Source organism: Rana temporaria, chromosome 11 (genome assembly GCF_905171775.1).
Source record: "Rana temporaria chromosome 11, aRanTem1.1, whole genome shotgun sequence".
In the NCBI taxonomy this organism is placed as follows: Eukaryota; Metazoa; Chordata; class Amphibia; order Anura; family Ranidae; genus Rana; species Rana temporaria.
This window is the reverse complement of record NC_053499.1, coordinates 75794940-75821069: the sequence shown is the minus strand read 5'-3', so window position 1 is coordinate 75821069 and position 26130 is coordinate 75794940. Positions and strand designations below refer to the sequence as shown.

General features: G+C 43.6%; 1 protein-coding gene across 3 annotated transcripts in view; it reads left to right on the top strand.

Annotated features, from left to right (window-relative positions):
• The window catches only part of RPGRIP1L (RPGRIP1 like), a 361700-nt gene that overhangs the window by 219621 nt on the left and 115949 nt on the right, over nt 1-26130 (top strand). For all 3 annotated transcript variants that reach the window (XM_040328736.1, XM_040328734.1, XM_040328735.1), the window contains exons 13-16: nt 14135-14314; nt 14484-14601; nt 16115-16549; nt 16636-16778. In XM_040328736.1, coding sequence (XP_040184670.1) covers nt 14135-14314; nt 14484-14601; nt 16115-16549; nt 16636-16778 — 876 coding nt within the window. The remainder of the gene's footprint in view (nt 1-14134; nt 14315-14483; nt 14602-16114; nt 16550-16635; nt 16779-26130) is intronic.

The window sequence follows — 26130 nt, the reverse complement described above, 5'->3', positions numbered from 1 at the left end:
TGCTATACACTACACCACTGTGGTGAACGAACATGATTGCAGCTGAAAGCATGAGATCTTTTTTTTTTTTTTTCAATACCATGCTTTCCAGCCTTATTGACCCCGCCTCTCTCCATAAAGAGGACCTGTCACACACTAGTCCTATTACAAGGGATGTTTACATTCCTTGTAATAGGAAGAAAACTGATCATTTTTTTTTTATTTTTTTATTTCAGTGTAAAACATTATAAAACTAAATAAAAATAAATAAGAAAACCCCAAAAAAAAAATTTAAAGCGCCCCGTCGCGACGAGCTCGCGCACAGAAGCAAACGCATACGCGAGTAGCGCCCGCATATGAAAACAGTATTCAAACCACACAAGTGAGGTATCGCCGCGATCGTTAGAGTGAGAGCAATAATTCTAGCCCTAGACCTACTCTGCAACTCAAAAAATGCAACCTGTAGAATTTTTTAAACGTCGCCTATCGAGTTTTTTAAAGGGTAAAAGTTTGACGCCATGCCACGAGCGGGCGCAATTTTTAAGCGTGACATGTTGGGTATCATTTTACTCGGCGTAACATTATCTTTCACAATATAGAAAAAAATTGGGCAAAATGTATTGTTGTCCTATTTTTTAATTCAAAAAAGTGATTTTTATCCAAAAAAAGTGCGCTTGTAAGACCGCTGCGCAAATACGGTGTGACAAAAAGTATTGCAATGACTGCCATTTTATTCCCTAGGATGTCTGCTAAAAAAAAATATATAATGTTTGGGGGTTCTGATTAATTTTCTAGCCAAAAAATTGTGATTTTCACATGAAGGAGAGAAGTGCCAGAATTAACCCGGTGGGCAAGTGGTTAAAGTACTCATGGCTATAAAGAATAGAGGCATTGCTCATTAAAAAAAAAAAAAAAAAAAAGGGGGTCCCTCCAAATTAAATTACCAGGCCCTTCAGGTCTGGAATGGATATTAAGGGGAACCCCGCCGTAAAAACCCCCAAAAAAAAAGACGTGCGGTTCCCGGCAAATATCCATTCCAGACCCTTCAGGTCTGGTGTGGATTTTAAGGGGAACTCCACCCCAAATTGAAAAAAAAAATGGCGTGGAGTCCCCCTAAAAATCCACACCAGACCCTTATCCGAGCACGTTGACCTGGCCGGCCGCAGAAAAGAGGGGGGGACAGAGTGCGGCCCCCCCCCTCTCCTGAACCGCACCAGGCCACATGCCCTCAACATGGGGAGGATGTCCCCATGTTGATGGGGACAAGGGTCTCATCCCCACAACCCTTGCCCGGTGGTTGTGGGGGTATGCGGGCGGGAGGTTTATCAGAATCTGGAAGACCCCTTTAACAAAGGGGACCCCCAGATCCTGACCCCCCCCCTGTGTGAAATGGTAATGGGGTACATTGTACCTCTACCATTTCACCCCAAAAAAAATGTCAAAGTGATAAAAATGACAGTAGCCGGTTTTTGACAAATCTTTTAATAAAGTCTTCTTTTCTTCTTTCCTTCGGGGTTCTTCCGCTGCTTCATTCTTCTCGTCCACATCTTGCCCGACGTCTTCTTCTATCTTCTCCGTCCGTCCTTCCGCCTTCTGGTCCCGCATCTTGCCCGTTGTCTTGTCCTGTCGCCTCCTCGTCCGCATCTTGGGTCTTCTGCGGTCTTCTTCTCGGTCCGCCGCCTTCTCGTCCCCTGCGTTTGAATTGTAATTGGCCGCCGTGTTCCCGCTCCTGGGACCCGCCCCCCTCTGACGCCACAAGTAAACTCCTTAGAAGGTCATGTGCGTCAGAGGGGGGCGGGGTCGCAGAGCGTCACACAGCGGGGGAATTCAATTTCAATCGCGCCGCCCGGAGAAGAAGTTCCCGCCGTGTCACACTCATGTGACCCCGCCCCCCTCTGACGCACATGACCTTCTAAGGAGTTTACTTGTGGCGTCAGAGGGGGGCGGGTCCCAGGAGCGGGAAAACGGCGGCCAATTACAATTCAAACGCAGGGGACGAGAAGGCGGCGGACCGAGAAGAAGACCGCAGAAGACCCAAGATGCGGACGAGGAGGCGACAGGACAAGACAACGGGCAAGATGCGGGACCAGAAGGCGGAAGGACGGACGGAGAAGATAGAAGAAGACGTCGGGCAAGATGTGGACGAGAAGAATGAAGCAGCGGAAGAACCCCGAAGGAAAGAAGAAAAGAAGACTTTATTAAAAGATTTGTCAAAAACCGGCTACTGTCATTTTTATCACTTTGACATTTTTTTTGGGGTGAAATGGTAGAGGTACAATGTACCCCATTACCATTTCACACAGGGGGGGGGTCAGGATCTGGGGGTCCCCTTTGTTAAAGGGGTCTTCCAGATTCTGATAAACCTCCCGCCCGCATACCCCCACAACCACCGGGCAAGGGTTGTGGGGATGAGACCCTTGTCCCCATCAACATGGGGACATCCTCCCCATGTTGAGGGCATGTGGCCTGGTGCGGTTCAGGAGAGAGGGGGGGCCGCACTCTGTCCCCCCCTCTTTTCTGCGGCCGGCCAGGTCAACGTGCTCGGATAAGGGTCTGGTATGGATTTTTAGGGGGACTCCACGCCATTTTTTTTTTCAATTTGGGGTGGAGTTCCCCTTAAAATCCACACCAGACCTGAAGGGTCTGGAATGGATATTTGCCGGGAACCGCACGTCTTTTTTTTTTTTTGTTTTTACGGCGGGGTTCCCCTTAATATCCATTCCAGACCTGAAGGGCCTGGTAATTTAATTTGGGGGAACCCCTACACATTTTTTTGTTTGTTTTATGAATGAATCCCTTTAGAATTGTCAGAGCCGACAATTCATTATAGCCGCGTGTGAATTTTTAAATGACTTTTTTCCTTCAGAATGTCACTTTGTGCAGGGGGAGTTCTAAGTGCGGGAAAAATGCGCTATTTCACATGCTGACATTACACCCCCCCTAGGTACGAAATTTAAAGGAATATTTCACTTTTATTGTTTCACTTTAAGAATTATTAATTTCACTGCTCCCGAAAAAACGGCCGTTTTAAAAAATAAAAAAATCATTGATACATGTTCCCTGGGGCAGGACTGAGGTCCCCAAACACTTTTTAGGACAAAACTTGCAGATTAGCCTTTAAAATGAACACTTTTGATTTCTCCCATAGACTTCTATAGGGAGTTCGGCGCGGCTTTACATATTAGTTTCAATGCGCCGGCTGCTACGCTGGTTCATGCGCCTGATTAAGCCTCCACCCGGAGTACTAATTAATGCATGAACCAGCGCAGCGCACATAGCTTAGTAAATCAGGCCCTTTGTGTTCAAGTGGTTAGAAGAGTGGGTGATGTATGACATAAGCTTCTAAATGTTGTGCATAAAATGCCAGGACAATTCAAAACCCCCCCAAATGACCCCATTTTGGAAAGTAGACACCCCAAGCTATTTGCTGAGAGGCATCTCGAGTCCATGGAATATTTTGTATTTTGATACAAGTTTCGGGGAAAAATATATATTTTTTTGCGCAAAGTTGTCACTAAATGATCTATTGCTTAAACATGCCATGGGCACATGTGGAATTGCACCCCAAAATACATTCTGCTGCTTCTCCTGAGTACGGGGATACCACATGTGTGAAACTTTTTGGGAGCCTAGCCGCGTACGGGACCCCAAAAACCAATCACCGCCTTCAGGCTTTCTAAGGGTGTACATTTTTGATTTCACTCATCTCTACCTATCACAGTTTCAGAGGCCATGGAATGCCCAGATGGCACAAAACCCCCCCAAATGACCCAATTTTGGAAAGTAGACACCACAAGCTATTTGCTGAGAGGTATGGTAAGTATTTTGCAGATCTCGATTTTTGTCACAAAGTTTTAAAAATTTAAAAAAGAAAAAAAAAAAAATTTTTATTTGCTTTCTTCATTTTTAAAAACAAATGAGAGCTGTAAAATACTCACTATGCCTCTCAGCAAATAGCTTGGGGTAACTACTTTCCAAAATGAAATGGGGTCATTTGGGGGGGGTTTATGCTATTTTGGCATTTTATGGCCTTCGAAACTGTGATAAGTCGTGAGGAGTGAAATCAAAAATGTATGCCCTTCGAAATCTTGAAGGCAGTGCTTGGTTTTCGGGGTCCCGTATGCGGCTAGGCTCCCAAAAAGTCCCACACATGTGGTATCCCCGTACTCAGGAGAAGCAGCAGAATGTATTTTGTGGTGCAATTCCACATATAACCATGGCATGTGTGAGCAATATATCATTTAGTGACAACTTTTTAAAAAAAATAAAAATTTGTCATTATTCAATCACTTGGGACAAAAAAAAAATATTCAATGGACTCAACATGCCTCTCAGCAGTTTCCTTGGGGTCATTTGGGGGGGGGGGGTTGTACTGCCCTGCCATTTTAGCAACTCTAGAAATGAGATAGACAGTCATGAATTAAAAGCTGTGTAAATTCCAGAAAATGTACCCTAGTTTATAGACGCTATAACTTTTGCGAAAACCAATAATATACGTTTATTGCGTTTTTTTTTTTTTTTTTTTTACTAAAGACATGTGGCTGAATACATTTTGGCCTAAATGTTTGACTAAAATTTAGTTTATTTGATTTTTCTTATAACAAAAACTAGAAAATATATATATATTTTTAATTTTCGGTCTTTTTCCGTTTATATCGCAAAAAATTAAAATGGCAGAGGCAATCAAATACCATCAAAAGAAATCTCTACTTGTGGGAAGAAAAGGACGCAAATTTTGTTTCGGTACAACACCGCGCAATTACCAGTTAAAGCAGTGCAGTACCTTTGGTCCTTTAGCTGCATATTGGTTCAGGTCTTAAGTAGTTAACATTTTGGCTAGATATTTTCCCGACAGGTCACCCCATTGGTACCTCTCTTTCTTAAATCTGTGGGAAGCTGCTCTGTTTTCTTGTTCATCAAGATCTCTTAATTCCTCTCTTTTTAGAATAACAATACGTTCAGCTTCATGATCGCCTGTTTGTTTGTGGCTCTGTTCAAGAACAAAGATTGTTTTATGTAACTCATCACATTTCCTCCTGTGTTCTTATTTTTTCGCTGTTCCTATTGCAATCAGTATACCCCTAATTTAGGCCTTGTGAGCCTCCCATACTAGTGATTCTGACATATGTTCTGAGCTGTTTGTTTTAAAGCTCTAATTCCTTTTTAATCCTGTCTGCGACCTCTTCATCTTGTATTAGATCTTCATTAAATCTCCAGATAATATTTCTCTTTTGTGCTCCCTCTATTTTTAAGTTAATTGATACAGGAGCATGATCCGACAAGGTAACTATTCCTATATCAGAACTTGTCACTGCATCCAGTGATCTATGGTCCACCAAAAATATGTTGATTCTTGAGTACATCCCGTGTACAGCGGAGTGGAATGTATAGTCACGTATTTTCGGATGTTGTATTCTCCAAACATCCATCAATTGATGTTGATGTAGTTTATTTTTAAATGATTTCTATTGTGCATTCCCAGCCCGCTGCACACGTGACGTACAATCGACATCTGGGTCCAAACAGAGATTCATGTCCCCGGGCCATGATTTCCCCGCCTTTCTTAAAGTCCATAAACATCTCAATAACCCCCTTAAGGAATTTAATGTAATTTTTGTTTGGACCATAGATATTCGCTATGGAATAGTCAACTTTGTTTATTTTGCCCCTAAGCAAAAGATAGCACCCTTCTGGGTCTACTATTCTCTCCCCCGGGACAAATCTTACTTCCTTGGCGAAACCTATGGCGACTCCCTTCGCACGTTTAGTCTGGGAGTCCCCATAGTACCATAGCGGGTAATCGTGTGAGCAGATTTTAAGATTTGAATCCTGCGAGATATGTGTCTCTTGTAATAATACTACATCCGCTTTGAGATATTTTAGTTCTCTCAGACTATTACCCCTTTTTTTATGGGAGTGTTAAGCCCCCGTACATTATACAAAAGTATTTTTAAAGTACCCATAATATCTACCGGGTAATCGCCCTCCCCACTCCCGCCATTTACTGTTTGATCCTAATTGGGTCATGTAGTTCTTTTAATGTTTCGACAGGTTTTTGATAGGCATTGGTACATTGCCACATCCAGTGTCCTATTTCTTATAATTCGGAGAGAACCCCAATCCGTACCCACCCTCCCTCCCGCACCTCTTCCACCCCCTGTCCCTCCCCCAACCCACCTGCCACCCCCTCCCACCGTGACCTATTACTGACCTTTCCACCCAAACCCTCCCCCCACCCCCCCCTTTCCCTCTCATATTGGGGGAATACAGCCTTCCCAAGGCCCGAAGATCCGTGGCCCTTCTTCTCCATCTGGCCCTACGGTTCTCCCCCAAACCCCTACCACTCCCAGATTGTGCGCCGATTACCAATTAACGCTTACTACCTGCCGCCCCCTCACCCCCCAACTCACACATCAGTGGACTCTCGATCCATTATCCTTCCCCTTTCCTACATTACCCCCCCTCTGCCCATCCCCTCCATTCCCTCTTTAATTTCCTGTATGGTTTTCAATTCGGTTTGTTTATTTATTTATTTATTTATTTTCCTATTTTGTTTCTTGAGATGAGGTGCCACGTCTGTTGTTCAGATGTGTAGGATGTCTTCTCTTGTGGTTCACTCCAGCCAGGGATCTCTATCAATGGGTTATTCAGTCTTTTACAAAACTTTATTGTCTCTTCAGGAAATCTTAAGGTTGCGGACCTACCCTCCTTCCTCCCAATTAAACACGCTGGGAAACCCCATGAGTATTGAATGCTATGCATTTTAAAAGTTCAAGTAGGGATTTTAGTATCCTCCTTCTAGAGAGAGTCTCAGTAGCGAGGTCCGGAAATATCTGTAGGTTGACCTTGTTGTATATAGCTGGCCTATTAGATTTAAGGCTCTGCCAGATCTGTTCTTTGTCTTAGAAGTTATGGAATCTCGCGATCACGTCTCTGGGTATTTCCACTGCCATTTCTGCCTGTTTTCTAACCCGATGGATTTTTTCAATTTTTTTTTTTTAATTTTCTATTTTACCCAAAATGTGGCCAAATACATTATCCAATTTCTCTTGGAGATCTTCTCCTTCCTGATCCGGTAAACCACGGATCCTCAGGTTTTTCCTCCGGTTCTGGTTTTCTTGGTCTTACATTCGGTACCTCATATTCCTTTGTTCCCTCTGTAACTCCTGCATCTGCTTTTAAGAATAAGAATTGATGCAGTGCGTTTCTTATATAGCTTGTTGCACTTGTAGCAGTTTTTATTTTTATTTTTTTGTTTTAAAAAATAGTTAATCAATGACATCTTAAAAAATTAAGCATTGTGAGTGATATACCATTACATAACTTTTGGATATTGGCTCTTTACACAGACAACTGTTTGTATTTGCACAGATTTTAGCTCTGTGCAACACTCTCATTGCTGATTAATGTACAAGTTATATATTTTCCATGTAAACTGTCTGACTTGCCTTAATAAAACTGTTTGTAAGCAAAAAAAAATAAAAAATTAGCAAAGCCAACTTCTATGCGTTGGGTAACAAGGCCAGCTCACTACTTGACCGCCAAGTTAAGGCTCAAAGAACCAAATGTAAAATTGCTTTCCTTTACCACCCTACTACTAAATGCTTACTAACCAATCCCCAAGTGACTACTATTTCTCCCTCTATAATCTAGCTAATGACCCCACCACCCCACAACCAACAGAACTCCTTATCCAAAAATTCCTGTCATCAGCTGACCTCCCAGCCATCACCCCTGACCAACTTCTTCAACTATGCAAGCCTTCACAATCGATGAAATTATAAAAGCGATTAAAACCCTTCCCACCAATAAATCTCCCGGGGAAGACAGTTTTGTCAATGAATACTTCAAACTATTTACCAACATCCTCTCCCCACATCTCACTACTCTCTTCAATTAGAATGCCTCCACTGGCTCGTTTCCACTAGATATGTTACGTTCGATCATTACTACTATCCCTAAGCCCGACAAGGACCCTTCCTCCACAGCTAATTACAGACCTGTATTTCTCCTTAACACTGACGTTAAGTTGTATGCCAAAGTGGTAGCATCCAGATTTATGCCCCTCCTCCCAATCTTGGTCCACCCAGATCAAGTCGGGTTTGTACCCGATAGACAAGCTCCTGATGCGACTAATCAAATCCACCAGACCAACCAAACACAAACGCCTTCTCTGCTTCTATCACTAGATGCAGAGAAGGTGTTTGACAGAGTGCACTGGGGATTTTTGAAAGCAGTGCTCTCTAAATTCTGCATACATGGATGGTTCCAAGATGCAATGCTTTCTCTATATTCCAACCCCTCTGCTAGAGTGCTGACTGACTGGAGGATCTTTATCCAAACCCTTCGAGATATCCAATGGCGCCCGCCAGGGTTGTCCTCTATCCGCTATCATTTTTGCCCTCCTAATGGATCCCCTAGCACCTAAAATTAGAAAAGACCAACGTATTTCTGGAATTTCATGTAATGGTATAGACCATAAAATTAGTCTCTTTGCGGATGACATTATTCTTATGATCTCCAACCCAGATCAATCCCTTCAGGCGATTCAGGAAATTCTCCACCAATTTAGCTCAGTATCCCTTTACAAACTGAACTCCAACAAATCCCTAATCCTCCCGCTAAACCTCTCTGACAAGCAAGAATCTCTTTTAAAAAAGAACCTCCCTTATACTTGGGCTGACCAAGATATCTCATACCTAGAGATTAAATTGTCCTAATCCCGCAACCCAACTTTATGATCTGAATTGCATAACTTTTCAAAAACAACTTCCTCAATTACTTAAACATCTCAGAGTTTCTGGTCTAACCAAAATGGGTAGAATAGCCTCTGTCTGGAAAGGTTCCATCTGCTGGCAATATCTATCATTTGGCATGCAGTACTGAGGTCCACCAGCAGGTGTGTCCTGGCAGTTTTGAACTGTCAGGGGAACTTCTCCCTGCTGGTGTTATGTCATCCTTGGGCTGCAGTACTGCCGTCCACCAGCGGATGGATCCTGGCAGTGTGGGACAGACAGCACATTTTGCGCTCAGGTGTGACTTGAGGCCAATTCAAGGAATTCCTATAAATACCCGACAAATGCAAACATAACTTGGCCTGGTATCGTCCTTGTGCCCTGATCTGTACCTGCTGCCTGATTATCCCAACCTGTTCCTGAAATCTGCCTCCCTGTCCTGACCATCCATCCTCTCCCTGTCCTGACCATCCATCCTCTCCCTGTCCTGTGTTCCTTACCCCATCTGCTGATCTCCCTGTGTATGACCTTGGCCTGGCTAACGTTTATGTTTCTGGAATATCCCTTTGTCCATCTGCAGATCTGCTGTGTATGACCCTGGCCTGGCTATTGTTTATGATTCTGGCATTTCCCATTTATTGTACATATTTGTCTGTTGTTATTTGTGGGTCTCTGTCTGTTGGTTGGTTTGTTGCACTGTGTCATATTGGAGATGGTTGTATTTATATTTTTCACTTACCTAAATAAATCATTATATTTTCACTTATATGTGTTTGGTGTTCCTCTGCTGCTAGCCACACAGTTCTGGTCACACTTGGTACATGACAGCCTCTTTCAAGATGATCATCCTACCCAAATTTGTATACCTCTTCTGGACAGTAGTACTACTGATCCCTCATGCCTTTCTCTCCTCAATACAAAGACAAATCACAAGATTTGTATGGGATAACAAACCACTAAGATCTGCTTACCATATACTAACGAGACGCCACAACAAATGGTAGAGTTGGGCTACCCAACATAGGTACCTATTACTATGCAGCTATCCTAGACCAAATGTCCTATTGGTGGCATCCTTCCCCCAACAAAACTTGGTCAAATATGAAATCTTTCCACCTTACTACTAATAAACTACTAGATACCCTCCTTCTCATTGCGGCAGGATCCTCTCCACCTATGGTACCCCTCTCCCCGGCAGTCAGAGCGTCACTTTTGGCCTGGAAAAAACATACCCTTACTACCACTCCTAACCAACCATTACACGCCTACCCCATCCGTATCAGAGTGTTAGCTTAATTTCAAGTTTTAAAATCAACCACTGGCATACATATGGGATCAATTCCTTAAGCGACCTCAGATCCCAGCAATCAATAAAAACATTTAGTGCCCTCCAAAACCAATTCAGCCTACCTATCTCTGAGACCTACAATTATAAGCCACTACCTTAAAACCTCTAAACTCCCTTCTACAGTCCTTATACCTACAGCATTCCACATATTTTACTCCCAACCCACATATCCAAAACCTGGTATCTCCACATTGTACAAGGCTCTAAATGTTCAAAGACCATACTCCCAAATAACCACCCTTTCAAAATGGGAAGCAGAACTAAATGTTAAGACGACACCCACTATGTGGCAAAAGGCTTTCAAAACCACCCATGCAGCATCCCACTGCTGTAACCACTGGGAAAACTATCATAAAACTGTGCATAGGTGGTATTTAACACCCCGCAGGTTATCAAAAATATACCCAAACTCGCCTAACACCTGTTGGAGGGTTTGAGGCAGTGTGGGTACTATAACACACCTTCTTTGATTTTGCAGATCCCTCAGCTCCTTCTGGAGACAAATCGTCTCCCTAATCTCATCTATATCACAAATACCTTCGAAACCCTCTCTGGAATTAGCCCTACTCCACTTAGGTATAGAAATATTTCTGCCCAGATCAAGAGTAGTAATGCATCTGTTAGTTGCAGCAAAGCTAAATATCACTAGACAGTGGAAAACTACACTATGAGATGGAGAAAATGGTAGAAAGAAAGAACTTGACCATGTTTTACTGTGTTTTGATTGATAAGCTGGTTCCCCCCGCTAACTCCTATACCCCTTCTGGAGCCATTTCCATTAATACCTTCAGGTGTAACTTATCCCTACTACCTAGTTTGAACTTGACTAATTTGCTACTTGTTCTAAATATGTTACACAAGTTGAATTGACCTTATGCTCCGGTTGGAACATCTGCCGAATTACTACATGTATTATTAACGATGTATGTAAAAAAATCCCAATAAAGGAAATCAACCCAAAAATAATTATGGGTATTTGCGAAGTATAATAAATCCAAGATGATACAGGTATCCTGGAACAAATAATATTTCACAGCATCATGTTTTAACTAATGGACTACGAGAGTGCTCATCAGTGCCCTTGCAGTTCATCAAGAACTATAAGCATTCAGCCACAAAGGCCGACGTTGCTTGTAGGTCATTTATTCATTCACAGAACTTATCCTCGCACCAGCTGCCAGAATTTATGGGGCTGAGCTCTCGAGCCGTTTTCTTTTTTTTGATTGTGACAGTGGGTGCAGGGGATCAGTGGGTTCAGGGAGAAGATCCCCTGCACCCACTGTCACAGGGAGGGGGGATCATGGGGAGAGAAGACAGGAACATGCTTTATGTTCCACCCTAAATATGGGTGGAATATGTAACATATTCCACAGGTGAACTTATCCTTTAACCTTGCAGACCCAGCTCTGCCATTGGCTTTTGCTGTTATTTCTATTTGCCTCACCTAATTGGACTAGGGCAATGGACAACCGGCAGGATCCTATCTTCCAGGATCGAACCTTGGCAAAGGACTTGCAGATATTGCCCTCTGTCTTACTGTTTTGTGTTGCTGCCCTAGTCATGGTGCAGATCTCCCAAATGGCTTTCATTTCTATACAGTACAGAATCGTATTGCTAAAACTTGGTCAGGGGAAGCTGCTTTCAAATATCGCCTCACACATACTGTATGTCCAGGAGGACATTTATTTGGTGGAGTACTTGACACACTCATCATTGGTCATCCGATGCTTTAGGTTTTTAAATTGGGTACTCAACTTTCAAAAGTCTTCTCTCCAACCCTCCCTTAGCCTAGAATATTTAGACCTTATTCTGGACATAGCCCAAGCCAAAGTCTTTCTTCCCGAAAACAAATTCCTTAATCTCTAAGATCTCCTGCTTGGATCTTAAGATCAAAAAGACATCCATCAGTGAGATTGTCTGAGCATTCTGGGCCTCTACCCCCCCTGTAAAGTGGCCTATCACATATGTAAGACATGTGTCTCAACTAGAGGCTCTCTCCTGACCTTTACAAAGACAAAGTAGTCTTTTTTTCTTTTTTTGCTTAAGGTGTTGTCTACCTTCCACCTTTTTTGAAGACATAGTCCTTTTCTCTTTATGCCTGCTCCTTGGCACCCCAAATAAAGGGCTCTTTATTGTCTGGGCATTGTCTGAGCTATCATAGTTTATTTTAAAAGCCACAGCTTTAATAAGAAGAATAAACTTTGTTTTGTTGTCAGGACTTTGCAAAGGACATCTTGCTTGAAAATCTACTATTGCCGGGTGAATAAGACAACTCATCTCAAAAGCTGATACCAAGCCTCTTTTGCCCAGCTTTGCAAGGTTGCCAACTTTCTCCAACTTCATACCCATTATAAATGAAATATGATCTTTGACCGACCGATAAGTAAAGGGTCTGCCTCCTCCATTCATAGATGACATGTCATTCATAGAAGCTATAGTACAGCTTGTATAGAGATGGGCAGAAAAGACAGGTATAATCAAGCACTCTTGATGAGTACCTATCACAGCTCAGTTGGCTCCATTGACCCCTGCCACAATGGAGGGGGATTTCAACTATTAGAGGAGTCAGCAGTACAAGGGACATATCTACTGACTTTAAATAATTAGGTTTTAATGCAGGGTGGTATGCGTGACAAGGGGAGAGGAGACTAAGCATAATGCTGTGCTGAATGGAGGCATATTTGGCCCATTTATGGCTATGGTGCACTATTATGTGCACCATTGCATTGTGGTTTTATAGAGGTAGGCCGGTAGTAGATTAAATTATGTATCATATGGTCGCCCTTTAATTTGCAGCATCTTTACTACATCTAGCACTCCGCCCATCACCTCTAAGCTATCTACGGTCCTTACAAAGCACTTACCTCAGACACCATCTTCATTCAGCTTTCTGCTGCCTTTTGTTTGTTGTGATGCCTTGTATTCAGATTTGTATTGTGCCAGCAGTATTTCTTTCATGAGTCATTAACCTGTAACCTGTCAGAAGTTGCAGTAGATTGCCTCCCTGGTTTCCTGCATAGGTGAGGAGGAATCTCCCGGTGCTTTGCCTCCTCTCCAGCTCCGGCTTCAGGCTTCTAGCTGAGAAGAATAGTGATGCTGCTGACACTACTCCTGTCAGCCTAAAGCAGCAGAGAGGAGGAAACTTCTGGCTGTCTGCAGACCTGGTAGGCTATTTGATTAGCTGAATTTTCCAGACAAGATCCAGGGCCAATTAGGAACTTCATAAGTCAAAAAACTTTTGGTAAAAAATACATAATACATTCTGTTAACAGCACTTGGGTGTTGTTTTGAGTTTGCCAGAAGGTTAGAGTTGAATTTAAAGATGCTATGCTCAAGCTGCACCTTGATGGTCTTGAGTATCTTTTTAAATGCCTAGGCAGCCATGTGTATCCTTAGAGCCACATACCCTACTCCACTTGGTTGAAAATCTATAAAGCAAGTTTATGAGGTAATATGGAACTGTTTTTTCTGATAAGTAAGTTGTTACAGATGCTGCCTCTGAGAGCACTTTTTTTTTTTATCAATATGAATGTGTTGTGTCCCTAAAAACAATTCCACGTCGTATAAGTGGAAGACCGCACAAAAACTGCTGTGTGCAACTCAGATTCAGTATCTGTTCCATATCTTTGTGATGTTTTCAGTATGCAGGTTCTCTGTCTCCTGCTGAGATTTGCTCATCAGCCATGGAACTCCCTGTAATTGGCATGTGCAGTTTGTCAATATAATTGGTTGTGGCTTGAAAAAAGCCTTATGAAACATGTGGCTCAGACTTAAATTTGGCACTATAACAATTACAAACAGATCGGGACAATAGCACAGTCCAGAATATACTCGTAATAAAGTCATAATTAGTTGGCATTAGAAATGAGTTTGTTAATCATCAACATCTTTTCTGCTTTGTGAATTATTAAGTGTTACATTTTCCAGAATCCAAAGTTGACCTTGTTGGTTTTTAACCCTTGCACAATAAAAGGGATTTTTTTATTAATTTCATAATTCACATGTAAAGGTATAGGAGAAAATACCCTGAAAGCACTGTACCGTTTTAAACTAAATTAAAACCTTTTTGTAGACACGGAAGCAACTGAAGAATGGAGAGGTCAAATTTTTGGAGAAAGTTGAGGATGACATGGGGAAGGACCTTGAAAAGTCTTTAAGAGAATTACAGGCAAACCATGTGGAAACTGTGCAGGAACTTGAGAAAACTAGAAACATGCTGATAATGCAGCATAAAATCAACAAAGATTACCAGGTAACTAAACAAATGTCTGTGTAATTTTTACAAGACAGCATTATTTGTATACTCAAGGAAACAAGATTTGTAAATCTAGCCACACTACAATTCTTCTGCTTGATCCGAGACATTAGAGATGATTACAGCAAACATTTCTTCCTTAATCTAACAGATATTTTATTCACAGGATGAAGTTGAGGCTGTTACCCAGAGGATGGAGAGTGTACGTCGTGATTATGATGTAAAGTTGGAGCAATATGGCCACTTGCTTGATGTTAGAGCAGCTCGTATTCGCAAACTTGAAGGTATTTTTATTTTTTTAAAGTGGTAGGAAACTCTGTACTACCACTTGTATCAACAGGCAATCCTTTAGTAAGGCTTACCTGTAGGTACTGTGAATGTCTCCTAAACGTGCACAGTTTAGGAGATATTCAGAGTGCACGCAGCTGGTGATGTTAACGGTGCATGCGCTCTGAAGGTCCGGCATACAGTGGGAGTGATGTCATCGTGCCCCCGGCCATTCATTAAGCCAGAGGACACAAACCCGAAAAGGAAGACCGGGGGAAGATGTCAGCCCTCTCTCGGTGACAGTGCGAAGATAAGTCTCTCATAATGGGCTTGTATGTGATGCAAAATAGCACATTATGACATTGCCTTGCAGGGAATTTATTTGAATTTTTTTTCAACAATTGCGGTTTATTACCGCTTTAAGAGAAATATATACACTTTTTTTTTTTTTTATAATGTGTTAATATTGCTATTACATGTTTATTTTTATGTTCACACATCTAAATGGTAAAAATGGTCTCAAACCTAGGCAATTCAAACAAAGCATTTGATGACAAACTCATTCAGAATGAACAATAGATCAAGGTTTAGAAGTAGCAATTTTATATGGATTTCCTGCAGAACCTTGATTACCTCAAAGGCCTTCCTGTTGGTGCTTTAATATGGCAGGTTGCTGAGCTCACTAACCATTGAGGGGGCTTAAAGTGGTTTTAAAGGCTCAAACTGCATAAATGCATGAAGGTAAAAAACCTTCTGTGTGTAGCAGCCCCCCAATATGAATCTGAGCCCCATCTTGATCCAGCGATGTGCACAAAAACAGCGGCTGGCCCGGGTCTCCTCCTCCTCATTGGCTGAGACAGCAGCAGGAACCAATGACGAGGAAGAGATCTACACAGAGCAGCGGCCCAGGATCAAGCCTGCTCAGGTGCTCCCATAGCAAGCCGCTTGCTATGGGGGCACACAACTGGAGGGAGGGACCAGGAGCGCCAGTGAGGGGCCCAAGAATAGGAGGATTGGTGCTACTTTGTGCAAAACCACTGCATAGAGCAGGTAAGTGTAACATGTTTGTTATTTAAAAAAAAAAAACTGTGATAGGAAGGATTCAACTCTGCTGATAGAGAATAATAGCAGTGGTTTAGTGCAAATATTGCCTAATGGGTAGCTACAGGGTATTCCGTAACAAAAGAGTAGTGGATAGGTAAGATCATCCAAGGGTTAGATTGTTATGTTCAAACAGATTCCTTGTCATACGGTCACTTTAACCAGTAGGCTATATGGGATATACTATCGTGTGTGTGTGTGTGTGTGTGTGTGTGTATATGTATATGTATATATATATATATATATATATATATATATATATATATATATATATATATATATATATATATATATATATATATATATATATATAAAGGTTTACAAATATATATGTTTGTTTCTATGTTTATTACATATTTAAATGCATCCTAAACACCTGATTCATTTTTGTTTCTATATTCATTTTTTTATTTTATTTTTGCAATGAAGTCCAGTTAAAAGACATTGCATATGGCACAAAGCAGTTCAAATTCACACCAGACATAACTAAGGAAGATGAATCTGTACATCTAGAAAGGGGCTACAATCTTCTTGAGATCCACATATCAAAGTTGGTGTTCTCTCCAGTTGTTGACAACATCTTCGAAGATCAGGAGCCTGCCACCTTCTGCACATATGCTTTCTACGACTTTGAGCTTCAAACTACACCCATTGTGCGTGGCTTACAGCCTTTATATGAGTTCACCTCTCAGTATCTAGTACAAGTAGATGATTTTTTCCTACAGTATATACAAAAGAATACTGTAAGGCTGGAAGTTCATTTGGCAATCGGCACCGAATTTAAAACAATAGCTGTGTGTCAGCTAAAGTTCCAGGACATTCTTGAAAAAAATGGGCAAATCTTTTCTAGTTCTACATTGATTGGTGAGTACCAATAAGGCCATTTACTGTTGTAACTGTAGATACTTGCTGAGCTTTGGAAAATATTCAAATCTTGCTTTTTATTTTAGGGATCAACAATGATATCAATAATTATGGCACGTTAGAGTATTGGTGCAAGCTTAAAGTGCCCATGGAGCAAGCTATTCGATTATACAAAGAGCGAGCAAAGGCTTTGGGTTATATTTCCTCAAACCTAAGGGATCCATATCAGGTAATTATTCCTTCTGTAGAAATCAATGATAATGTCTTAGGAAAACTGCAAGCAAATATTCTTATTTGTATTCACCAACACCTGCTAAAGTTATTTCCCATTTTTCTATTAATCCCTGTACACCAGCTCAAAAGTTCACATTTCCATATGCAAATCTTAAAATTTTAAGTTTAAAATGGAGAGGTTTAGCAATATACAGGTGAAACTTAAAAAAATTGAATACCGTGCAAAATTTCATTTATTTCACTAATGCAACCTGATTATGGTGGATGCACAAATAGGGTCAGTAGTCAGCGGATCGCACCATCTGCTGCGCCTACTATGCAGACTTATTCCATTTATCCCTAAAGAAGACATAGCAGTCGTGGTGGGAACAATTGTCAACTCCAGAATTGACTATGCAAATGCCCTGTACCTCGGACTCCAAAAGTACCAAATCACTCGCCTGCAAGTCGTTCAGAATACTGCTGCGCGACTTGTGACTGGGGAATCAATCTCCCATCACTGAGAAGCCTCCACTGGCTCCCAGTGAAAGATAGAATCACCTTCAAAGCACTCTGCCTGACGCACAAATATATCTTGGGTAATGCACCCAAGTATTTGTGCGAAAAATTAAAGGCATACAACCCCAGTCGCACGTTGCGATCCTCCAACCAAAATCTACTCCAAATCCCGAAAACAAGATACAAGTCCAAAGGAGAAAGGAGATTTGCGGTCCAAGGCCCTTGACTTTGGAACACTTTACCAACCTCTATTCGGTTGGAGGAGAATCACTTGGCCTTTAGGAGAAAGATCAAAACCCATCTCTTCTGAGATCAATGGAGAAATGGTCAAACAAGCGCCCAGAGGCGATTCAGTTTGCATGTGCAGCGCTATATAAGTTTATCACTCACTCAAGTTAGTTCAAGTCGTGATTTGTCATAATTGTGAGGATTATGGATTACAGCTCATGAAAACTCCAAATCCACAATTTGATAAAATTAGAATATTGTGAAAAGGTGCAATATGCTAGGCTCAAAGTGTCACACCTGCAAAGGGTTTCTGAGCCTTTTAATGGTCTCTCAGTCTGGTTCAGTAGATATTACAATCATGGAAAAGACTGCTGACCTGACAGTTGTGCAGAAAACCATCATTGACACCCTCCATAAAGAGGGAAAGCCTCAAAAGATAATTGAAAAAAAAGTTGGATGTTCCCAAAGTGCTGTATCAAAGCACATTAATATAAAGTTATGTGGAAGGGAAAAGTGTGGAAGAAAAAGGTGCACAAACAGAAGGGATGACACACAGAGCAGACCTGCCCAGCCAGGAATGTCACAACTCTCCCACTTTTCCAACACAGTAAAGTCCTCTGATTTTGCCGATTGAAAACTCAGACATTTCTCATGGAAACTATTGTGAATTTATGTGTTATTGGAGAAATTAATCCCCACCCTTTGCCGGCCACATTTTAAAACCAGGCTTGTTCCTCCCTTAACATGACATCCAGAATATGGCAAACATTAATGATCTACCATGGTGGATATACCTACAGATTATCAGTTTTTGGATACAATATAAACATTGCCATGCATGTTTGTTTTAAAAAAAAATAAAGGTTCCAAGACCCTTTCGATCTCTTGCATCTATTCTTCGTTTGAGAACTCCCCCCAATGCTGCTGTATATCCTTTTAACCACTTTAATACTGGACACTTTCACCCCCTTCCTGCCCCAGCCAATTTTCACACTTTGAATGACAATTACACAGTCATGCAACACTGTACCCAAATATTTTTTTTAACAATTTTTTGAGACAGATAGAGCTTTCTTTTGTTGGTATTTATCTCCTTGACATTGACAGTACGCAGATGTGGGGTCTCGCTGGACTGGGCTTTGTTTCCGTGAGGCTGCATATCTGTCTTTCTGCTGGGAGTGCGCCACACAGCACGCTCCCAGCACAGCCCCCTGGGGTCGCACTGAGCATCCCGGGTCCTGATCTTAAAAACTCCTGATTCAGGGTCACCTGATCACTGTGATAGCCTCTGATTGGCTAACGCAGTGATCAGTCACTGTGAAGCTCGCTCCTGTGTTTCTCTCTCTGTGAATGGAGAGAAAATATACTGTACATTGTACATTTCTCTCTCTTTGCAAAAATAATAATAAAAGAAAAACATCTAGATCACGGTTTGATCTAGGCCAGTGCCGGGAATATTGTTTGGGTTTTAGTGTGTTTTAGGTAGGATAAAAAAAAAGCAATGTGCACACTATTGTTTGTGGGCTGTACAGTGGTGTAGTTGTTTAGCGCTTTCAACTAGAAGCAAAAAAGGGTTGCTGGTTCGAATCCTGACCATGACACCATCTTCCTGGAGTTTGCATGTTCTCTTTGTGCCTGCGTGGGTTTCCTCCTACACTCCAAAGACATGCTGGTAAGTTAATTGGCTCCTGTCTAAAATTGGCCCTAGTATATGTATGGATGTGTGTTAGGAACCTTAGGTTGTAAGCTCCTTGAGGGTAGAGACTGATGTGAATGTACAATGTATGTAAAGCGCTGTGTAAATTGACGGCACTATACAAGTACCTGAAATAATAATAATACTGCGGGTACAAATGACATACACATATGTGGTATCACTCTGATTGTCGGGAGCAGAATTTATTTTGGGTTGTTCTTTGGTGTTATGGTAGTAACAAGAAATATACAGCTACATTTTTACTATTTTGGGCCAATTTTCCTTTGATAATTAAAAAAAAAATTGGGAAATATCCATTACCATTTACCACCTAATCAAAGCCTGATTTGTCCTTAAATAAACAAGGTATAATACACCTGGATGCACAAAGTTGCGATGATATGTACGGTTTTACTAACAAATGTCAAAGTTGCAAAATTGTGCTCCGGCATTGACATTTATTTTACCCTTATGCACAAAAGGGGTTAATCACAACTGGGTTTTTCTTTTTTCCTTTTTTTTTTTTTTTGCTATGTAAGCAAAAAAAATTCAAACATTTGGAAAAATAAATTGTGTTCTGCTACTTTTTTGGGTAAAAAAAAAATTACTCAAAATCATTATATAATATTTAGTCTGTGTGGAAGTTATAGCGTCTACACACTATGATATACAGTATATTTGAAAATTGATCAATACTGACTGCCTATCTCATTTCATGAGGCCATAAAATTTTAGGACACAACAAATGCCTCTCAAATTACCCCTTTTTGGAAAGTAGTCATTCCAAGGTATTTAGTAAGAGGTATAGTGGATTTGTTGTAATTGTTCTGTCACATTTTTTGGAAAATTAAAACATTAAATACATTTTTGTTGTCATTGAGAGTCTGCCAATTTAATAAGATGTATCTAACACACAACATAGGCATATTTAGTATTACACCCCAAAACACATTCTGCTAATCCTTCTGAGTATGGAAATACTACATCTGTGAGACTTACTTTTGGACATTGCATCTTGTGTATTACATAGATCAACCAATTGTACAAAAACAAATTTACTGTAAAGTAGGGTTGTCCCGATACCACTTTTTTAAGACCGAGTACAAGTACCAATACTTTTTTTCAAGTACTCGCCGATACCGATTAGACAGTGGCACATATGTCAGTATTTTTTTTTGCAATTTTGTTTTATGATGCTTTCTTCTTTTTTTAGGGGAGTGGATGGTGTCAGTGTGTTTTTTATTTTTATTATGTTTTACATTTATTTTATATGTATTGCATTAATTTTTTTAGCACTGTGGGGGGCTTCGGTGAGATGTTAGGGATCTTAACAGACCCCTGACATCTCACCTTTGAGACAGAAAAAGGGACTAAGGACACAGATTCCCCAGTCCCTTTCTCTGCAGTCTCAGCTAAAATGAATGGACAGGAGACAGAGGCTCCTCTCCATTCATAAACTGAAGCATCGTAATCACAGGTTATGATGTTTCAGTTATATGAATGGACAGAGTCAGTGATCACTGATTCTGTTCATTCAGAACAGGTAGGAGCCGGATTTAGTGGCTCCTACCTCCGCTCTCCATCCTGACGAGGACAGAGGGAGTGGAGGAGGACATGGAGGAGAAACAGAGCGCAGAGGGGGACAGCAGCAGGAGGGGGGACAGGGGACATGCAGCATGGAGGGGGACACAGAGCGCCGACCGCAGCATCACAGATGGGGACACAGTATGGAGGACACAGGCATCGGGACACCGAGCGGAGGACACAGGCATCGGGACACCGAGCGGAGGACACAGGCATCTGAACACCGAGCGGAGGACACAGGCATCGGGACACCGAGCGGAGGACACAGGCATCGGGACACCGAGCGGAGGTCACAGGCATCGGGACACCGAGCGGAGGACACAGGCTTCGGGACACCGAGCGGAGGACACAGGCTTCGGGACACCGAGCGGAGGACACAGGCTTCGGGACACCGAGCGGAGGACACAGGCATCGTTACACCGAGCGGAGGACACAGGCATCGGGACACCGAGCGGAGGACACAGGCATCGGGAGACCGAGCGGAGGACACAGGCATCGGGAGACCGAGCGGAGGACACAGGCATCGGGAGACCGAGCGGAGGACACAGGCTTCGGGAGACCGAGCGGAGGACACAGGCATCGGGACACCGAGCGGAGGACACAGGCATCGGGACACAGAGCGGAGGACACAGGCATCGGGACACAGAGCATGGATGAGGCCAGAAGGATCACGGAGGGGGACACTGAGCGCGGACAGTAGAATCACTCAGGGGGAGAACAGCATCATGGAAGGGGACACAGACGGAGGGGGACGTGGCGCGCGGAGGGGGAGAGCAGCATACACCCACCCTCTCCACTCGGGAGGCCTCTCTGGGGACCCTATTGTAAGGAGAAGTTCTCTGGAGACCCTGTTGTAGGGAATGGGCTCTCCGGGGACCCTGATGTAAGAAGGGGGATCTCTGGGGACCCTGATGTAAAAGGGGGATCTCTGGGGACCCTGATGTAAGTGGGGGGCTCTGGGGACCCTGATGTAAGGGGGGATCTGCACTCAAATATGTAACAATATTTTTTATATTATATAATCTATTACACAAACATGTATTTCTTTATCGTACATCACGGGACACAGAACCGCATAGCCATTACATGTGGGTTATAGAATCTACCTTCAGGTGATGGACACTGGTGTAATCAATTAAACAGGAAGTTCCCTCCCTATATAACCCCTCCCCTACTGTGAGTACCTCAGTTTTTTCATCAGTGTCTAAGGTGTTGGTCACAAGTTAACATGTGCTCTTAGGAGCTCCACTGGAGGGATCCATGCTGGATGTAAAAGGCCTCCATAAATCCGGATCCGTCCAAGGTGCTTCATAGCCAAAGTGGACGGTACCCGGGCCTCGGTACGAAGAACGAGGTTTAGCCTATAATGCCTCTCTGCGGAGGGCTGGATCCTGGGTTCCAGAACTTTGTGCCTTCTAAGGACCAAATGTTTTTTTCTGCTGCCAGGGTGCTATATAGGTCCAGGGGTGTGGTGTTCCTGCCATGGACCCCGGTCCCTGAAGGTCTAGGACTATACCCACGGTGAAGGGGGAAAATTGGGCCTCTTGCTTGGCAATACCCTGCAGCGTGGAAAGGTAAGAGAAGGACCTACGGGACTTAGTTCGACAGTAGGTCTTCTGTAGGGGACTATGGGTCTCGCCTATATTATGCTTCTATGCATGGGCAATGTAAACCACATCTTCTGAGATGGGATGGCTCAGGGCACCCAAATACCTCCCCTAGCCGGCATGTAGCCTGGGACATTATGTCTGTTCAGACAGGATGGCTGTAGTACCCATATATCTCCCCTTGAAGGAGCTTGTACATAAAAAAAAGATGCCCTTAATCCTATGCAAAGGATTGTCTTCCATGAGTAGCTGCAAGTCTTATCTGTTTTTCCACTACTATGGGCAGTAAGAGACATGCCTGATGTTTTCGCTTACTATGCTTTCCAAAGACGGAAGCTTAAGTGTTAGCTGGTCTATTGTGCGTCCCACTTCCTCAGCTTCAGGCTCTGAAATGCTGGTCCGCTGACCAAGCTTCTAAGAAAGCTCTGACAAATTTGCCTTTCAAAGGTGGGAGGCTCTTTGGTGCCTCACTAGATGCCATTATTAAGGATGTCACTGGAGGTAAGAGCACACTTCTACCTCAGTCCACCAAGGGTAAAGGGCCGCCCCGTAAGTCGGGGCCTTCCTTCCCAGCACAAAAGCGGTATTTTCGTCAGTCGGCCCACTAGCAGACCCTCCCAAGCCAATAAAGACTCAACTGGGGGACAGAATCAAATCCGCTTCCGCATGAAGTTTTGCCCCCACCCAATACTTGGGTGGGGGGACGTCTTTGCAAGTTCACAGCTTGCTGGACCTTCCTGCTTTCCGACCAGTGGGTTTGCGAAGTGGTCTCTTAAGGGTACAATATCGAGTTTCTTTCTTGTCCATCAAACAGATTATTTCCCTCAAATCTTCCTCTCCCGCCGTCTCGTTGGACTACCCTGACTGGTGCAGTTCAAGACTTGTTGACGTGCAGGGTAATCATACCCTTGCCACTGCACGACAGGTTTCAGGGATTCTACTCAAATCTGTTCGTGGTCCCAAAGAAGGACAGAATTCGTCCAATCCTAGACCTCAAGGCCCTCAATGCCTTTGTAAAGGTTTGGAAATTCAAGATGGGATCGATTCGCTCGGTGGTAGCTGCGCTCCATTCTGGGACTTTCTGTCATCCCTGGACATCAAGGACGCGTACTTGCATGTCCCCATATGCCCAAGGCACCAGAGGTTCATGCATTTCGCTGAAGGGAGGACCACTATCAATTTGTGGCTCTCCTTTTTGGCCTAGCGTCAGCACCAATAGTTTTCATCAAGGTGCTCGCCCCGATTCTAGCTTTGCTAAGACAGCGAGGCATTGCCGTTGTTGGTTACTTAGACAATCTTCTTCTGAGAGCTGCTTCCAGAATTAGAGGAGGAGGTGTCTATAACCAATCAGACTCTCCAAGACTTTGGATGGATACTGAACCTCCAGAAGTCGGTGTTCCGACTCAGCGCCTAGAATACCTGGGGCAGATTCTGGGCTCATCGGAGGCAAGAGTTTTTCTCCCTCCAGAGAAGTTGCAGACGCTCCAGGCTGCAGTGAGGTCGTTAATATACCGCAAATGGTCGTCTCTCCGTTTGTGTGTGAGAGTCCTTGGCCTCATGGTAGCCTCCTTCGAGGCAGTACTGTATCCCCAATCCCATACTTGGGTGCTGCAGTGGGAGATTCTGTCCAAATAGAACAAAACCCCATTGTCTCTGGATCATCAGATTCAGGTATGTCGCCTACTCAGTGCCTCTCTGACTTGGTGGCTGACATCCCCGGCACTTCAGTCCAGGAAGTCTTCCTTTCCTTTCCACTGGATTGTGATCAAGACGAACGCCAGCCTGACTGGTTGGGCGAGTCTGGGGGGTTCAGCCGGCCCAGGGCCGCTGGACTCCAGAAGAATCTCTCCTACCGATCAATGTCCTCGAACTTTGAGCAATCAGACTGTGCCTCTCCAAGTGGTCGCAGAGACTTCAAGGGTGTCCGGTCAGGCTCCAGTCTGACAACGCCACGGCGGTGGCTTATTTCAACCATCAGGGAGGAACAAGGAGCTCGGCCGCAGTGTCAGAAGTTGCTCACATCCTAAGATGGGTCGAAAGGAGCGTACCGGCTCTATTGACTGTTTACATTCTGGGCGTAGAAGACTGGCAGGTGGACTATCTGAGTCGCCAGATGCTGAACCAAGGGGAATGGTCATTACACCCGGAGGTGTTTCAACTCCTTTGTCAGAAATGGGGCACACCAGATGTGGATCTCCTGGCCTCTCGACTCAATCGCAAGGTGTCGAGGTTTGTGGCCAGGTCGTCAGTATTGGCTAATTTATGCCTTTCCCCCAATAAATTGCTTCCTCGTCTGCTCCGCAGAGTGGAGACTGAGGGGATTCCGGTGATTCTAATCTCCCCAGACTGGCCCTGGCGTCCCTGGTACGCCGACCTCTGGAGACTGGTAGCAGACGCTCCCTGTCGTCTGCCAATGCGGGAGGACCTTCTGTCTCAAGGTCCCATACTTCATCCTGATTTACAGTCGCTGGCTTTAACGGCATGGCTATTGAAAGCCAGGTACTAAGGGACAGTGGTCTGTCTGATTCGGTAATCTCAACCATGCTGAGGGCCCGGAAATCTTCTTTACGGGAGATCTACCATGGCACTTGGAAGGCATACATCTCTATGTGTGAAGAGATGGCTTGGCGCCCACGGGCATATTCGGTCTCGGATCCTGCTGTTCTTACAGCGCGGAGTGGATCTGAAACTTGCCTTAAACACTTGCTCATCGGAGGCAAGAGTTTTTCTCCCTCCAGAGAAGTTGCAGACGCTCCAGGCTGCAGTGAGGTCATTAATATACCGCAAATGGTCGTCTCTCCGTTTGTGTGTGAGAGTCCTTGGCCTCATGGTAGCCTCCTTCGAGGCAGTACTGTATCCCCACTTCCTTCGAGGCAGTACTGTAAGTATGTTTGTACAGGGCGTCCGACACGTGATTCCCCCGATTAGACCACTGCTTCCTCCATGGGACTTAAATCTGGTGCTCTCGGTGCTTCAGGAACCTCCCTTTGAGAATATCAGGGATATTCCTCTCTTAACGCTTTCTCAGAAAGTTACTTTTCTAGTTGCCATTACATCGGTCAGAAGGGTTTCTGAATTGGCGGCCTTGGTGCTCTCGGTGCTTCAGGAACCTCCCTTTGAGAATATCAGGGAGATTCCTCTCTTAACGCTTTCTCAGAAAGTTACTTTTCTAGTTGCCATTACATCGGTCAGAAGGGTTTCTGAATTGGCGGCCTTGTCTTGCAAGTCGCCTTACTTGGTCCTCCATAAGGATAAAGCGGCATTGTGTCCGCAGCCCTCTTTCCTTCCTAAGGTAGTTTCGGCTTTTCACCTAAACGAGGACATTGTACTTCCATCCTTGTGTCCTCGGCATTGCATCCCAAGGAGGTTGCGCTACATACTTTTGATGTGGTACGTGCCCTACAGGTGTACCTGTCTGCTACGGCTCCGTTCCGGAGATCTGACTCACTGTTCGTGTCGGTGTCTGGTCCACAGAAGGGCCTGGCGGTCTCGTCGGCCACCATTTCTAGGTGGATCTGGCAGACCGTCATCCAGGCCTATGCCCTTAAGGGGCGGGCGCCTCCCTTTCCTGTCACAGCGCATTCGACCAGGGAAATTGGTGCCTCCTGAGCTTTCCAACTTCAAGCATCTGTCTTACAGGTGTGTAAGGCGGCGACCTGGTCGTCTGTTCACACTTTCTCAAAGTTTTTACAAGGTTTATGTGAGTGCATCTTCGGATCCTTCATTTGGCCGCA